The sequence below is a fragment of the Tachysurus vachellii genome, chromosome 1 (genome assembly GCF_030014155.1).
Source record: "Tachysurus vachellii isolate PV-2020 chromosome 1, HZAU_Pvac_v1, whole genome shotgun sequence".
NCBI classification, from domain to species: domain Eukaryota; kingdom Metazoa; phylum Chordata; class Actinopteri; order Siluriformes; family Bagridae; genus Tachysurus; species Tachysurus vachellii.
This window is the reverse complement of record NC_083460.1, coordinates 26372058-26389674: the sequence shown is the minus strand read 5'-3', so window position 1 is coordinate 26389674 and position 17617 is coordinate 26372058. Positions and strand designations below refer to the sequence as shown.

At 38.2% G+C, this 17617-nt stretch overlaps 2 protein-coding genes across 3 annotated transcripts in view; both read right to left on the bottom strand.

Moving 5' to 3' along the window:
- Positions 1 to 28: 28 nt before the first annotated feature.
- Positions 29 to 12489, bottom strand: cilp2 (cartilage intermediate layer protein 2). 2 transcript variants are annotated; one of them, XR_009647980.1, is made up of 11 exons: positions 12300 to 12489; positions 8654 to 8749; positions 7954 to 8223; positions 7643 to 7825; positions 6856 to 7011; positions 6439 to 6756; positions 5408 to 5516; positions 5168 to 5325; positions 1227 to 3655; positions 1079 to 1136; positions 29 to 993 (listed from the first exon to the last, which is right to left on the bottom strand). XR_009647980.1 is itself a non-coding variant. In XM_060864632.1 (10 exons), the coding sequence occupies exons 1-9, from the start codon at positions 12361 to 12363 to the stop codon at positions 1239 to 1241; spliced, it is 3771 nt and encodes a 1256-aa protein (XP_060720615.1). In that variant the 5' UTR covers positions 12364 to 12489; the 3' UTR covers positions 29 to 1136; positions 1227 to 1238. The 2 variants fall into 2 exon arrangements, 1 of the variants encoding a protein (XP_060720615.1); XM_060864632.1 differs by having other exon boundaries at positions 29 to 1136.
- A 2132-nt stretch (positions 12490 to 14621) lies between these two features.
- yjefn3 (YjeF N-terminal domain containing 3) overlaps positions 14622 to 17617 on the bottom strand; it is a 39529-nt gene continuing 36533 nt past the window's right edge. The window contains exons 5-7 of the mRNA XM_060880313.1: positions 16488 to 16601; positions 16213 to 16363; positions 14622 to 15430 (exon numbers count right to left, since the gene is read on the bottom strand). Of these exons, the coding sequence (XP_060736296.1) occupies positions 15234 to 15430; positions 16213 to 16363; positions 16488 to 16601 (462 nt within the window). The 3' untranslated portion in view covers positions 14622 to 15233. The remainder of the gene's footprint in view (positions 15431 to 16212; positions 16364 to 16487; positions 16602 to 17617) is intronic.

Genomic DNA, 17617 nt, shown 5'->3' with positions numbered 1-17617 from the left:
TTTCCATTATAAACTGTGAAGTCTCTAATTGAGCAAAGCTGAGATTTTGCAAAATGTCCATCAAAAGAACACACTTAAGAAAAGTTGCTTAGGTCTTGTAGGATGTTAAGATTCCTTAGAAATAGTTAGAAAGCTGGCAATACATATTTTGTAAAACAGAACTTAAACTTGCATAGAGATCAGCCCAACTTTTAACAGTCCTAACACACATGGCAGATTTTATTTGGTTAGGGCTCTCAAGTCATTGTCAGAATTATTGCACGTCAAGAGACAGACAGACAGACAGACAGACACCCATAAGAAATAATATACTATAACTTATATACAAACTATTGGATTGACCATGCTACACTGTACTGTTATGATTAAAGCAATGTAGAATTTTAAACAATACTTAAAATTTTATTGCTTTGACTCAAATTCTGTTGAAAATATTCAGGAGGTAGTTTGGAGTCTAAAAATGGAAATATCATAATTTCAAACCAAGGGCTATTGTATTATTCAGTTATGCTGTCCAAAGTATCAACACAGGTTCTGTTTAGGCTGCCAGTGCGATTTGCTTTCTTTGGCTTAGTTTATTCATTCTTTGGTCAAACTGAAGTATGCTTGAGTTACATTTGAGGTATTATTTTGCTAATTTGGAAAAAGGGGCAGCCAGACTAGCATTGACTCTACTTCATTAAGGCTCTCGTCCACTAAACCACATGCACCACTCCTACAGTGAATACCTGTAACAGAATAGCAGGAGCCTTCTTTATGTACATATAAGATCATAAAGTAGTTATGATTATGTTGATCTTAAACTTAAATGATTGAAATTTACTTTTTGGATATGTAAGATCCAAAAAGTTTTAAACAATGCACGTGCATTTTTAATGTTTGAGAACTGTAATAAATAAAAGTGTACAGCCTGAACATTAGAGACATTTCTTATTATATCAAGTACTTTTGGGGGAATGATGAAGCATGGTAATGATGGTTCCCTTCAGAAACCTGGATAGAACATGTCCAGAGTGAGTTTATAACAAATAATGGAATTTGGCTCAGAAAACACTGAGTATCTAATATCCAGACTGACCGAGTTTGGCATTTCCATCATCTCTGTGAGTGTCTTCAGCCAGTATCTTCCCAAAAAACTATACACAGATGAGAGGAAAAAGATGTTAATTCCTGTTTATATTGAAAATAACTCTATCTATCTATCTATCTATCTGACGTATACTTACATTTAGGCAGGTCTACTGCCTCTGTTGAGTCCGTGTAGCAGTCCTTCTCCTGCTGCTGCTGCTAACTCTGCGGCTCTGCATCCTGCCCTGTTGCTCAGATGGATACGCCACCACCTGTGCTGACCCTCTTCTGACCTGTGTTCCTTGTGATTCCCTCATGCCCCGAGCCATTTGTGCCAACGTTTGTCCAGGATTTGTTTGCAAGCGCTGAAACAGGCTCTCACGGTTTACAGTTCTTTTTGGGCAACTGAAGGTTAGAGCCACTCCAGAATCTGATTTCATCTCCCTTGAGAAACCATCCGAGGTACCATCAAAGCAGCGTCCTATGGCAATCTCTTTTGCAATGCGGGGGTTCTGGTCTGTAACAGTGTATATTCCATAGTTATGGCCTAGCGGGTCCACAGGAGCTAACATGGTAAATGCATGAGATTCATTGTTTTGTAGAAGAGGTGGGTGCTTTGTAAGGTACTCTTGCAGAAGACTGTTAATACCTATTCGCCGACAGTTCCCTTGTGGAAGGACAGTAATTAGAGACCGGTCAACAGCACCTTGGTCAAAAAGCATTCCACTGCATTTGAACTCCAAGCAAGCAGCAGAGGTGTTAGGATGGTTCAAGTCACGAGTGCTGCGTATGTCCCTAATTCCATACAACTGACCCCTGGTCTGAGGATGTGTGCCACCAAAGTTTTTTGACCTAACCATTACTTCTGTTTCCCCGTGTATCTTAACTTTGACATAGCAAGCCCTGAACTCCTGTGGGTTTGGCCACCATGACAGGTAGTCCCCAGTCCAAGTTGTGAGATCATTCTCCTGAAAAGGTACCACATTATACTCATATTTGTCTTTCTCCACACGGAAGAATCGGAAATGATTTGCATCAATGGGTGCGTTTTCACACGAAATTAGACTTTGATAAGGATATATTGGTCCATTGGTTTCATCCAGATTATTTGGATTTGGCTTGGCTAAATTTATTCTAAAAGCAGTTTTTTTGAGTGCTGGATCATCATGATCTGATCGCTGATAATCTAATTTGTCTAAGTACGGTTGTAATACGCCAATGATGTTAGGATTCATTTTTGGTGTCGATGGGGCTGCTTCAAGCTCTTCACCTCCCATTGTGGCTGTGACATAGGCTGTGTATGCATCAGTTCTCTGGGCATCACAGAAGGCTGGAAGACAAGCTCCATTCGGTCCTGTTATCACACTGTCAAAACGTCCCCAAGCTCTAGGATTTGATGAGTATCCAGGCCTGGGCTCCAGGTTTATAAGATTGATCACCACGCCTTCAAGTTGCTCAGTAGGCAAGAATTTTTCACTCATGTATGCCCGAACCTTGACATAGCAGCGGCGATTTTCTGGTACATCTAAGTTGAACAGTCTGCGCTCTCTGATTTCCATGTTTCCTATCAGGAATGTGCGCTCCTCTCTTTTTTTCCTCCCATTTCCTTCAGTGGTAACCTGAGTAGGTTGAAAATTACTCTCTTCCTCCCAGATACCTGTGACTGGATTGAGAGACCACAGTTTCATAGTAGGTATATGCTCTGGCATTTTGACATGTTCAGTGTCAAGAAGAACCTGGACTTCACCAGCTCCAAGGATCTCCTGATTTGCCTCATCTCTAAAATCAAGAGAAAACATCCCATATGTCCTCAAAGGAAGCACATCACCTTCATCACCCACAAAGTTCAAGTCTCCTGGAATAGCTGCAGCTGTTGTGACATTGCGCGGATCAAAGAAAGTGACACTTGCTTTAACTGTGCCTTCATACATTTCCCCAGTGTCTTTGTGGAATGAGTTTGGAGGTATAACCAGCTGACCGATGGGATCCTCCCCTTTTATTTCACCCAGATAAATAGTATTGCTTTCTGCCGCGTTGATGTCAATTGGTTCCTGCTTTCGCATTACTTTTACATCATGGTAAACTGAACCACCCTTCTTATCAAAAACAAACACTTTGAGAGTATCTAAGAACTTTTGGGATGGGTCCACAAAGTTCACTACCAGCCGCTGAGTGTCACTGGATACCTGAATTGTGAACCCACCTTGATAACCAGTGATTCCTATTCGTTCCTTTCCAATGAAAATATGTCCAAATCTTAAGGGCTCACTATTATCTGCAGCAACCACTCTACCCCGTACCAGAATTTTGGGTTGGACACATTTTTGACAGCCGCATTCAGTCACAACCTTTATTGGAAGAATGTAGCTGCCACAGTCAATGTCCTTTGTTTCCATTTCCTTAACCCCACAGCAGAAACTAGATGAATCTTTGCATCGTAGGTCAAAGTCCAGTGACCCAGGACATTTGTTGTTTGCACAGCGACCAGCATTATACCACTTGGATTTTGTGCCTGACTGTTTGCAGTCTACAGGCAGTTTAATCAGGTGACTTTCAGGTGTAGAATTACATGCTGGAGTTCCTTTGGCTGTAAATTATGAAAGGGGATAAAATGAACCTCTTTAGTTAAACACATACACTACTACATCTGACAAGCACAGCATTCCAAGAAAAGAAATAACAAAAATTCACACTGTAAAACTACATGCAAATAAAAAATATTGGCATCATCGAGTTTCATGTATAATTTGTTTATAATGATCTTCTCAATAGACCAGAGTAAATGTTGTTATATAATGCCATAGTAAAACTATGAATATGTGTTAAAAAAACAAAACAAATTGTTTAAGTGTTTATGTAGAAACAAAATGGTGAAGTGAGCCATAATGTTTATTATTATGAACTAAATGTAGAAAGGTTTCACTGGAACAAATGTAGGACAAATATCTTAATAAATTAGCTAATGGATTTTAGCTAGTTTCCCCCTCACTAACCAAAGAGGTTGAGGGCTATGTGGCATGTGCTACTTATGCTACATCACAAGAAATCTGAACACACTCAGTGAAAAGTACTAACTGCCATCTTTCACATACTTGAGCTAACATATGTCCATGATTGTTTAGTTTTCAGGATTTCCTATTGCCTTGTTTTAAGTATAAAGTTTATAATTATATTAAGTATGGTTTTTTTAAGTATTTTCTGTTTGATATCTTGTTTGAAAATGTAATTTTAAAGTTTCACAATAAAGTATGCAAATGCAATATCATTTATATTATTACAAATGTTTAAATTGCACAATTACAGTAATTTTGCCAGCCTTAAATATTAAATAATGAAAAAATAAATTAGTTGCCAAAATATTCACATATTGATTAAAGCGTATGAATGCATGGCAGACTCAATAGATTAGTGTCTCCAAATAAATGGCAGCATTAAAATAATGATTTGAAAATTATAGTATTATTATTAGTAGTAAAAAAATTATGATTAATTAAACACATAGCAGGATGGTTTCTGTAAATCTACACTTTGACTAGCATCAAGGGAAATGATGTGCAATGAGTGGTTATGTACATGGAGGTGATTTCATTAAAATGCCCAGTGCTTTACACTTAGACATGACCATTCCTTTACCATCAGTTAAGTGCATAGAGATGACTGATCAGTACCAACACAAACATCTGCTAGAATTCATTGTGAATTAATATTGTAAAGAGCTTCATATACTATTCAGTGAGTAAAGGTAGGGTCTCCGGTTTTTTAAAGCCAATGTTCACATATAAAATCACCAAAACAAACACGTCCCTAACACAAATGGGTCCCACCCCTGTATTGATAGCTCCGCCCACACATACATACGTAACCCAGGCAACTAATGGAAAGAAATGCGTCTTTATCATAGCTGAAGGGAAGAACATGCGCACTGAACACTCTCTCCACCGCATATTGACAAGACACGCCCCTTTGTGCTCATTGGCTACGCATTTGTTTTGATTTTTGTTTAGTTTTTGGAAAACTCAGAAAACAGTTTTCTGAAGCATTTCTCAAAAATCAGAGACCCTACCTTTAACTCTGACAGATTAATTGATTATGCACTTACCTAAAACAGTCAGAAATGCAGGACTGGACTTAATAGTTCCTGTAAGGCTGTTGGCTTTGCAATAATACATCCCAGTGTGTTCTGGTTTCAGATCACGCAAAACCAAGTCTAATTCATTCTTGTATAGTTTCTGGTCCAGCAAAGTTCCATTGTGATACCTGGGGGACCAAATAAAGTGATTTAATATGCCAATGCTATAATTTATATTAAGATTATAGATAAGAATTCAAATTATCCTACCAGTAATATTTATCAGGTATAGGGGTTCCTGCTGCTTTGCAGCAAAGAGTCACACGTTGTCCTTCATATCGTGCTTTGTCTTCGGGATGTTTAACAATGTATGGCTTCTCTATAAGGAAATTTATGGAAAAAACTTTAGGGAAAACAACTTCCAGATGCTAGAGAAGGAACAATACATTTAATACAGTTAAGAAACACAAGTGAAATATTGTTGGGAGTACCCACATAAATCAATTTATTGATATATACATCCATTTATATATTTCTGTTACTGGATTTCTCCAGACATATTGAGTGAGCATGGATCCTTTGTCCAGATGACAGTTGAATGTTAACCTTTATTCACAACTCCATACATTCTAAAGACTGTTGAAATACTAATGAACTCTTTTGAATAACCAATGATTTAAAAATTGTTGCAATATAACAGATATAAGCCAAAGTGCCATTGATTTGCTCACCTTTCAAGATGATGCACAATCATACATTACTCACTGCTCACTTAGATTCATAGAGTTATTATTTCCACATAGTGGTCAAAAATGAGAACTGCAACAAATGGTAAGTGAGGCCTACTGGGGAGGAATTGTGCTGCCCCATGCTCAGGGGAAAAGTTGGATAGGACAGTTAATGGCAGAATTGCCAAATTGGGTTGGTTGAAGATCTTGTTTTAAATCTTCATTAAATTCAGATTGTTTAAAAAAATCATGTCCAAATCAAAGCATAATGCATACTGTAACTTTGTACATCAGAAAATCTTATGTATCTCGTTGTTTAGGCTAGTTTTAGGTCTCTAGTGTGATTTTTGACTTATTTGGATAATATATTGAAACCTTATTAGTTCTTTTGCAAACAACGTTTTGAATAAAGGTAATGTCTTAAACCATTCAAAACATCTGTTACACTGTATGTTGATGACTGTACTGTATGTTGTCGACCTGGTGCAATGTTCTTTTACACCTCTCAACTTATGTCTTATAAATGTCATCTTCCTATGTCATGGTCAGTAGTTGCTGCTGCAAAGAGCTTACCTGAGGACCTGAGAAAAGCTCGTACCCAGAGGTTTCTACTGCTATTCCTGAAAACAGGGACAGTGGCTGGAGCAAATTTTTCCTTGCTGATGAGAAGCCGAGTCTCGGGGCTTGAGCACATGCCATAGATCTTGAGCAAACCGTTATCATCTGTCTGGGCACGGGTAACATTTGGCTGGTCCGCCACAGCCACACTAGCTCCAGACACCGGAACTCCAGTCACACTCAGGATTTCCCCCCGTAATGTCTGTCCCTCACAAACACAGTGGCTGCACTCCTTATTTGGGTGTCCCACAGGACACACGAGTTGACACACCGCTACAATTTACACAAATATAAAGCACATTAAAATCTAACATTGCACATTTTGCTTTTTAATACTTTGAAGGATAGAATAGGTTATAAGTTATTCCACACCTGGACATGGGGTATTTCCACACTTCTGGACTTCCACTGGTCGTCCTTTGCAGCGGATTGTGTCAGATGATTTGTTACATGTTCTCCGTCTGGTTCTCCGCCCTTTCCCACAGGTCACTGAGCAAGTGCTCCACTTCCCCCACTCATTCCACTTGGCTGGTTGGAAAAGAGATAAAAGTTTTGTATTTATACTAAAGGTCTGTCCTTCTGACATAAAATCAGCTAAACAGGATTCAGAAAGCCTCTTTGAAGACTAAATGATTTGAATAATTCTATTTAATGATAAATTCCTGAGGTGTGACAAATTCTGTGGGTTTAGTTTTTTTTTTCCACATTTGGTCATTAACCAATTCCCACCCATTAGACAGCTCAGACTAGCACACATGTTTCCTCTGAGACATGTGAAACCAGCCAACATGTTGCTCATCACAGACATGACATGAGCTCACACACATATGACCCTGATTAGTTATTGACACACTGATGGACAGGGCAGGGAATTTCCTCTCTTGGAACACTGGGTACAAGGTGGGGACACACCACTGGTGGAACATTAGGCATATAACATGACACCATACACAAACACATTCACCCACTTGTTCACACCGAGGCAATTAACGGTATCCAATCAACCTACTGACATGTTTAGGTAGGTGGGATGAAACCAGTAAACCAGTCTCTGGGAGAACATGCAAACTCCACACAGACAGTAACCCTAAGCTCAACCTGGGACCCTAGAACTATGACACAGCATTGCAGAAGCACATTCTCATTTAAATTCAGTTACCTTGACATGCTGGAGTAGAGCACTCTCTCCGCTCAGTATGAGGGCCTGGGCAGGTTGGTGTGGCCAGCTTGGACAGAGGCTGTGTGCTCATGCATTTCCGTCTACGAACTTGAATGCCTACGTCATTACAAGCAGTGGTTGAACAAGGACCCCACTCACTCCAGTTTGTCCAGTATGTTTGAACTGAAGAATTGAAAGAATATCAGACAATAGATCATTTTCAAAAACATTCACTGATCCATCTCTTATGTTCATTATCCAGCTCATAGCAAGTGGTAATCTACCATGACTGACTTGCTTGCATATGGTACCTGGTGGACACTGGAATCGCACGTGGTAGTTGGAGCAGATGCGTCCATATGGTTGTTCTTTATTAATGCACCAGAAACCTTTCTCTAGACTGGAATGTACCACCTCCCCGGTGTCTGACGCAGATACCCAGTCAGTGGTACGGACCTCCATGGCAACAGGCCGGACACACACTCTCTCTCGGTAATAAAATCGAATAGCCTCTAGCCTCTCATAGTCCCCATTACCACCAGGATGGTCAATGTTGAACCAGGATGTCCACTCTGTCACTCCTATATTTCAAAGTGTATATATAAAAACTTAAGTTACAAATACATTGAAGCATCATGCTTCAAAAACCATTAGCTTTGAATGTCTGTTTTTTTTAACATGTATCTTATTCTCATAAGGTTTTTTGTTTCACCACTGAAAACTGTAAACGACTGTAATATTTTTTGGTTAGACCTTGTGCACCTGTTTTTTAAATTAAAGCTCTTGTTAATGGTTTCCCTGTCATTGCCCTGTGCTTGTATTATATGAGCTCACATTCATGGACTAGTAGTGTTTCAGGAAATCACGCCTGATACTTTAATGTATTTTTATGTGCTGGCCACCAAATCCACAGGGGCACACTTATTAGCTCCAGTTCATCATCATCCTGAAGATATTCGAAACAAAGAGGAACTAACCACAAAACAAACATTTTATTTTAGTAATAAACACCTGTGGTCTGAGGTTCAAGGATGTTGTTGTATGTTAGCTTCGTGTTCCTGTTCCTATGGCTCAACTTTCGTAGCTGTGAGCTGTTCCAGCTAGAACCTGCAGGCAATAGAAGAGAAAATGATATTACCAGTCCAGCCACATTCAACCCTACATTCCTGTATGTTCATTTTCAATGACACATAGTACCTTGCAGTTCTGTATTAAAACCATCGCTTTACAGCACATTCCTACGATTGCACTAGTGTCTGCATATGCAAGAGGAAGTTTCAGTGTCAAAGGGAAATCTATAGAAGATACCTGACCTTCAGTCTGTGTCCCTTGGGTGTCTGATTTTATAGTTTTCTTTCTCTTGGAACAGTCAGAGTCCTGCCCTATTTCTACTACTTTGAGATCCAGACTTGACCATCTGGATGATCTCCAGCCAGATATATACAGTATGAGCCCATGATACATGATTCCATAATGGTCAGCAGAAGGGATGTTTTTAACTCTCTGCACTTCAGGCCTTTAATAGAACATAAAAATGGTCGAGGAACTCATGCACACATATGGAAAAGCACTGGATCTTAATTGGATATGACACATGTTCCATCCTTCATGGCTTCTGTTCCCAAAAGCAATGCAAACATAATGAGATTTCTCAGGTTAAGGTGTTGAAGTAGAACTAGTGTTTGCTTTACACATCCAAATGAATTTGGCCAGAAAGAAGCTGTTCCTACATCTGCAGAGTTACTCTGCAAAGTCTGGAAAATGAACTAGAAGTCTTTAACTGAGTTGGATAAACTTAAAAGGCAGGTTTTTTTTCTTGGAAAAGAAATGGAATTGCCAAGTAATAGTTCAAATGAGGTACCTAAATGAGTCGTCTGCAGGTAAAAGACTGGCATTAAAAGTCATTAAAGCCAAATCTGTTTATATAAACATAGGCTACATAAGATGAATAATTAGTGTTATGGTGGGATGTAATGAGAAGATCTGTACAGACAGGCCTTTCTTTCAGCAGCAACCTGTCTAGCCAAGCTGTACTTCCCCCTACTAGAAATAGAGTGATGCCGTGACAACTCATTGTTACTGGCTCTATTCTCAGCACATATGCTGAAGTGCTTATCTACAGGAGACGTGTCAGTCTCTGTTTAAGCTCTGCTGGAGTGATGCACTACCTGAAGTCATTTGCTGTGATTACACTCCTTTCTAAATGAGTATGGTCCTCATAGGTTATTAGTTAGCTGACAGTTTTCTCACAAGGTTAGTCTTAGAATATCCCTTATATACACACAGAAGTCAAGTCCTTGAGAAATTACTGCTTCAAAGGAGTGACAGTGAGTCTATTGGGCTGTTGTTCAGAACACCTTGTAGTTGAATAGCTTGCTTGACTGTTTTTGTAATTACTGTATAATTTAAAACATTGTTCTTACAATTACTTGCTTTAATATAACCTGACAACCTGAAACCTGTCAACACTCAAAGAAGAGCCAGAATCAACATTCAATAATTCATTTAAGATCCACCATTCCTTCTGTAATAACTTACTGGCCATGTAATAGGACACTGCTTTTTCAGTGTGGGTGTGTGTTGAGGGATTTAGCATGGCAAAATTTATGTTGTAGTGGAAACAATAGCTTAGGTGGAGCCCAACGTATGTGAGCATCTTTTAATGGCACAACTGAATCTTCCTAATGTAGTTTTGCATGCTGATCCCTCATAACAGAGATGTTTATTCTGGGAAACAGTGCTCACTTAACAGAGTCAGTATGAGTTCAGTTAACTGTTCCTATGATCATTGTCACACTGTAGCACTTTTCCAAGATTTATTGGACCAAGTTAATAATTCAATGTCCTTCCAGATTTCTCACGTCACTACAAAAGTCTAGTGTACACCCACTTGCAAGCAAATTACAAATAATCTATTCATGAATATTATTCAGGCTACTTTGGAGCATTTTATTAGCCAGGAACAATATATATATATATTGCATTCTTTTGCTCTGAAGATTAGACAAATATCTGTGCCAAAAAATTAACCTGGCAGCCTTTTTCTACAGGTCTGGAAGTTGTTAAAATATTCCAGACGCTTACAAGAAGGAAGGGTAAAAATCATTTCAGCCAATGTGTTATGTAAGCACCTGCATAAACTAGGAGTGGTGTGAAGATGAAGTTATGCCATGGCATTTAATTGGTGTGAGGACACTGAAAAGTTCTTTAAAACCTGTCTTTCATATAATGAGAGCCTAGTAACAAGCACATATTTGTTCATAATCATCCCTTTCAGACAGGGAGTATACAGTAGGCAGCTACTGGGCTCCAGACTGGATTGAGTGCAATTGCACTCCAAATGGCCAAAAATCATGTGTGTATGCATGTGTATAATCATAGTCAATCCACATGTGGATGTAGTTTTGCCTTTTGGGCATGTGACTTGGCTAAGGTCTCAGACCTTGAGGTCTGTCCCATCTGTCGGATTAGGTTCAGGATCAGATTAGAAGTGACTGTCTCTTGAGATATTTTTTCCTTAGCATCTGTGAAACGTTATTTCAAATTAAACTGTCTTGCATTACTGAATAATGACAGTAATCCAGACACAATGCTACTGCGGTTTGGCAGCTGTTTCTGGTTTTCTCATCCCTCAGTGGAATACATGCATCTTGTCTTCTGCTGAAGAACATTTCAGATGTTCATTCAGATGGCACTGGCTCTGTATCTGACATGAAATCACAACACTTAACCTGTCATGAATTTACATTGATTTCACTTTTTCTCCCTGCTCTTCACTTCTTCTCCAACATCAAAGTGACTAAGACATATGTCTTTCTCAGGGGAATCTGGGCAGCTAAACTGAAGCGTGAGGCAAGCGTCTGGAGAATAAATCATTTAAATGAAGCAGATGATCAAGTGGCAATATTTACTTTGGAGTGCAGAAAATGGCCTCATCTCAGCATGGACAAGCTTGGCACAGGCAAAGCAGCTAACAGCTCATTAATGAAAGACTGATTGACATCTGGATATTTAAAACCCAGCTGATTTAAGCCCTGTGCCAATGTCATCCACCATTTTCCATTGTACTAGCAGAGCAAGAGAGAGCAGCTGTCTCCTCAATTTAGGAAGCAGGTAATAAATTTGGTGAGGCTGAGGTGTAGCAGAGACGAAAAGGAGTGGCAGCGGACAGGCAAGAGGAAAGCTGGAGAATAACTTAGTTACCTGGGATGCTCACAGATTTTCCAAAATGTCAGATTTTAATTTTATTTCTTTAAGCAAGAGAGGTGAGAGGTTATTTGAGGACACAATTATTATTATTATTATTATTATTATTATTATTATTATTATTATTATATTTTGCATAGCACCATCCTTATAATCAATTCCACTGTACAAATACATTTAAAAACCCTTTGAACTAGTGTCATGAGGACAAAAGTATTTGTGTATTAGTTAAAATTGATCAATTATTGCAATGCTAGTATTAATCTCAGGCGTGACTTGAAATTCACATCATGCCTTAGAGTATCCACTGAAAGCACTCACCTGTAAATGCGCCTTAAGCATCAGAATATAAAGCATACGCAATCAACAAATCCAGTTCTACAGACTTAAGGACTTGAGTTTCACTTAAGGACTTTAATTAGCTTAAATTAAATCTTCACTGGGAACGTACCTTGTGCCAGGGCCAGAGTAAAGAGGGTGCACAGTACCAGTGACACCCACGTCCACTTCCTCATTGTGCCAATCTTATGTTCAGCAGCCTGTCCGGCTGAAATCACTGCAAACCAGAAAACGTTGTTTGTCTCAAGTCCTCGGAATGACTTGACAAGAAAATTACACAGGTGCCTTTTCTCTGACCTTCAAAATAAGTCTGATGACTGTTGCACATTTCTCAGAGAACAGAGTTTTAAAAGACAGGCACTGTGCTAAAGCAGTCCAATCCAGCCCCCTCCTGCCTGCCATTGGCCAGAGCACGTCTGAACCCATGTTTAAAAAAGAAGATAACTGGAAGAGAGAACAGAGTGGGGTCCCTCACTAAAACAGCTGTTTGCTTATTAGGAATGTCATGTGTGCCATTTTTCAGAATGTATATTTGCAGCAGTTATGTGACGTGGATTGCTTTCATTTCATATGTGTGCCATTAGATATTAGCTGGACAAGTAAATATTACTGCATTATTACTACAGCTTCATATTTCTAATTTCACTGCCATCCAAGAAGTGTGTTTGTACTTATCATACACATTTGATATGTAAATAAATATATTCATATATATGCATGTGCATTTCACCATTATGTCATAATACTACAAGTTTGAATTTGAGTAAACAAAAGAGACATCACATGAACAATACCCTTCATGTGCAAAAATGGAGAATGAGGAAATGTGAACAATGAAATCACACAAATTCCATGTGAAATGAATACATTAGCTTGTTCATTCATGTGTAACACAAAATTAACATGCAGAAACTCGGCTGTGAGAAAATTGCATTAGAGGAACATTGTGAACATTTGTCATTATTTTGCAAAGGTGGAAGTAAAAAAAATTATTTGAGGAAAATTGACTGAGTGAAAAACAAAATTGTATATATGAAAATCATATGAGCCCTAGAATGTATAGTACCTGAAAACCACATATAGTGTATAATATATTTCACTTTTTGCGAATGATCTAATTTTTCATGTTAAGTTCTTTTTATTTACCCTGTTGGTGATGTGACACTAATCTGTATGCTTAAACAGTTTTATCCTGAAGAGTGACTCAGTGGATTACAATAATTTGTCAGTGTTCTGGCAAGAAACATTACTATTCTTTTATAAGGTGCTCAGCTGTTCAGACTGTAAGAAATCTCTCTCATGAATCTTACGTGCGGACTTCCCCTGTCAAGGCCTTTGACTGACAATAACCACGCAGCATTGTTGAAACGTTCCTCAACAGTAAATCAGCAGCAGATGGTCCTTTTTTGTCTGTCTTCTTTAACCTTAATAATCACCTATCACATGATTCTCCACAGCCAAACGAGCAAACAGCATCCTGTTTCATGCGGGTCTGAAAACATTGTGCATTGAAGCCTGACATTCACAGGTAGAGATACTGACTCGTATCTCATGCCTCATCAGGAACGGTAATGATGTTTGGAAAACTGAGTGCCGCTTGCCTTCGTAGTTTATCAAGATGATTTCAGAGCATTTATAATTTCCTGAGATAAAATTATTTTAAGGTCTGTTTGAAGTTGTGGAGCGATTTAAGTCAGAAAGGCAATCAATCAAAACACCACACCACAGTTTGGACTGATGACTCAAATTTACTGGTGTCGCAAAAAATGATAGCGGCTGTAATCTGGATGTGAATGAAAAGAGTCTGTTCAATACCAAACAGCCAAATTTCCTGTGAAAGCACAGACCAAAATATGTTCTTAACCTCTGTCCTCAGTCTAAACAGATTTTCAGATTTTCCTTAGTTGACATATTGAGCGCACATGACTTCAAGTCATTAATCATCAGCATGTTCTTTGGGTGTTTGGAGATTAAAGAAGTTTCTTTTATTGTCTGAATTTTTATGATGTTACTTCTAATCAAATACTCCGATATACACACCAGACTTTTACAAATATTGTATGCAATGTATGCTTTTTGATAACCTCAGTGAACCTAATTCTAAATATGTCTTAAAAAGAGTAATACATGGATGTCCTGAAATGACCTTTGTCCCAACCTGTGTGTTTCTCCTTTCTGGATCATTTATACTGGAACTGTTGTTAGGGAACAAACCATCATTCTTGCACTCATGCCATTTTCCTAACTTTGAGTAAATCGTGGAGTAAAGATAATATACTCAATGGCCTAAAACATTAAAGTTTTACCAAAGTCTTGGCTATATGTCTGTAACATCCAGTTGTTACTCTGTTCAGCGGTGGCTAAGAATTACCATTAATCTTAACTACAGACAGCATTGTGGCTTAGAAGCATGTAAAAACATATGGGACATTAACAGGTTCAAAGAGAATTTATTTGAGTTCGAGATCTGGTGTTAAACACATCCTTTTTAAAACTAAGAAACTACCAATCTATTCACTGTTTAACCGTATGACAGGTTCGTGTTTTGGTCAACCCTGTGCTATTTAAAAAGGTTCTTAAAAAAAAATACATATAAATATAAGATTAAAAAAATGGCAGCAGAAATACAGTTCAATTGTATGTATTATATAGAATAATTTAATACATTCTCCAGTGTTACTGTCTAAAACTATCACTAGTAATGAATATTGCAGGGTTTTTTTAACCATAAAATTCAATGAAATTTTAATGCAAGGAAAAAAGCTTTACCAATTGTCAATTGTATCTTGTGAAATTGCATAAATATATGAACAAAAATACAGAATTGAATCGTTTTGCCTTTTTTTTCCCAAGCAAACACAAATAATAATAACTTAAGCTAAGCACTTTTACCTAAGTACATACCCACATCATATCCAGCCACCACAACAGTCTCTGTGCACAAACTTCTAGACGATTAAACACAGTAACCACCTATAAAGTACAAAATCTGAATGTGTTTATATAATTAATACATATGCAAAATATGTTTTTATTGTTGCCAGTGTTACAGTTCTATAAAACAGTCAGTCCCTGGAAATTCAGGCAGATTGAGTTCATATTTTTTCTGCATGTCATACGGAAGGAAACGTCCGGCTAGAAAATGCTTCCCCGAGAAACTTGAGGCACACATTTTGGGGACTGTCAGTGAGATGAGAACCTCTGGATTGATTCCATCTTTACTTGCTTCATCAACGTCCCACCCTTTAGAGACAAAATAAGAATATTTTACTAAAGGTAACACTGATAACACTTTATTTATGGTGGTAAATTACCAAGCATGTTCCCACCACTAATTTACAGTTAGTTATGGCCACATAACTAAAGGTAAAGAAAGCTGAAAACTAGAAAATGAACAAAGGCAAAAGAGTGGCTCCTGCATGTCCCGGTAATGTAGTTCAGCCACTGCATTGCGTTAGATACCACAGAACCACACTACCAACTCTCCCTATACAAATAGTGTGCCGTTTCTTTGAAGTCATGGACTAGTCTTATCGGTCTCACTAATAACAATAATAATAATAATAATTATGATAATATATTTTATTTATTGGGGTCACTATACAAATTCAAACTAATCAATAATAAAATAACAGTAAACAACAATAAAACAATATTAACCCTATTAAGATATTTCCCCCAGGTAAGTTTACATGGAATAATTGAATTTGACAAAATGTAGTTTAATTAAATTTGTTTGTGAAAATGAAATAAACAAACAACTTTTTATAAAATTCTGCAGTAACTCACAGCACTTATACAATTTGAAGATGGTTAGTTAAGTTTCATTTTAGCGTGACCTCGTTTTAAATGATATATTTACATTTGTACGCAAACTCATGAGTGCTTGCAGAATACAAACAGACAAACTGGAATTTTCATGAATTTCTTTGTTCCTGTGAACAAACTCCGATTAAATTCATTCATATTCTGATTTAGAAATGAGCTGAATAATGTTGTGTTAGTGAGTGTTAGAGAGAAGATACCTGAGGGCACATCCAAACTGGCGATGGGGATTTTCACCTGTTTGAGGGTGACCAATATTCCAGAATAGGGCTCTTTTACATCTTTAAGGTCTATTTCTGGCCCCACAATAGCATCAATCACCAGATTATAGGCATCGTTTATGAGCTGGACCTGCACAGACAAGACAAAATGAGGCTTTGCACTGAATGCTGACAGCTCCATCTCTCTCCAGCTGCTAAAGACTATTCGCTAGGTCAAAATTTGTTACAAGTGGTTTGAAAAACACCTACTGTACCTCAGTTGGAAGATAAGAAAGGAAAGGAATGTCCATCTTCTCACACTGAATGGTAAAGTCCTGATGCAAGTTATCAGGAGAGCGTTTGGGATAAAAAATTGTGGGCTCATACTCCTAGAAGGACAGAAATAGAACAATATTGAGTTGATCAGCAAAACACAACCATGATGAGATTCATGGTTTTTAGTAGTTACGTGATCAGACTCCTCTGGACCGCACTGGCTGCTTAGATACTGTAGAAACTAGTGAAAAACGGAAAAGAAGACAGATTTGACCACATGTGGAGTAAACGCTCTACCTCCATAAACACAGTTAGTGTTTACAGCTTTCTTTGGTTTCTCCTGCCAACATGCTAAGAGGAACATGAGTCAATAAATACATCATATTATTTACACACTGTTTTATACAAGTGAAAGTTTTTTATACAAATTTTAAAATGTAGTATAAAGTGATGTTTCAAAGTGCATTCAAAGGGACTAAATATCATCATTCAGTTAACACAAACAAGATCTAAAACACACAATATATCCTACTCTAAGTATGGGTGCTGTTCAAATTTATGTCCAAATCTGATTATGGTAATTGCCTTCACAACATGTGTGCAATAACAATCCACTTAAAAATAGCAGTAAGAATATTAATTTAAAAAAAATCACAGATGAGCTCACTGTAACAGAACATGTGCTACTGTATATATAAATAAATAAAATTAATTGGCATGAAGGGGGGCACGGTGGCTTAGTGGTTAGCACGTTCGCCTCACACCTCCAGGGTCGGGGTTCGATTCCCGCCTCCGCCTTGTGTGTGTGGAGTTTGCATGTTCTCCCCGTGCCTCGGGGGTTTCCTCCGGGTACTCCGGTTTCCTCCCCCTGGTCCAAAGACATGCATGGTAGGTTGATTGGCATCTCTGGAAAATTGTCCCTAGTGTGTGATTGCGTGAGTGAATGAGAGTGTGTGTGTGTGTGCCCTGCGATGGGTTGGCACTCTGTCCAGGGTGTATCCTGCCTTGATGCCCGATGACGCCTGAGATAGGCACAGGCTCCCCGTGACCCGAGGTAGTTCGGATAAGCGGTAGAAAATGAATGAATGAATAATTGGCATGAATTAAAATGCAATGCAAAACTAAAATT

Excerpts from the sequence above, each read along its gene's own strand:
- cilp2 (XM_060864632.1), bottom strand. The coding sequence starts at position 12,363 with ATGAGGAAGTGGACGTGGGTGTCACTGGTACTGTGCACCCTCTTTACT. Across the intron at positions 7,826-7,953 it reads GCGATTCCAGTGTCCACCAG|TTCAAACATACTGGACAAAC; the intron begins GTACCATATGCA and ends TCAATTCTTCAG. Across the intron at positions 6,757-6,855 it reads TGGAAATACCCCATGTCCAG|CGGTGTGTCAACTCGTGTGT; the intron begins GTGTGGAATAAC and ends TGTAAATTGTAG.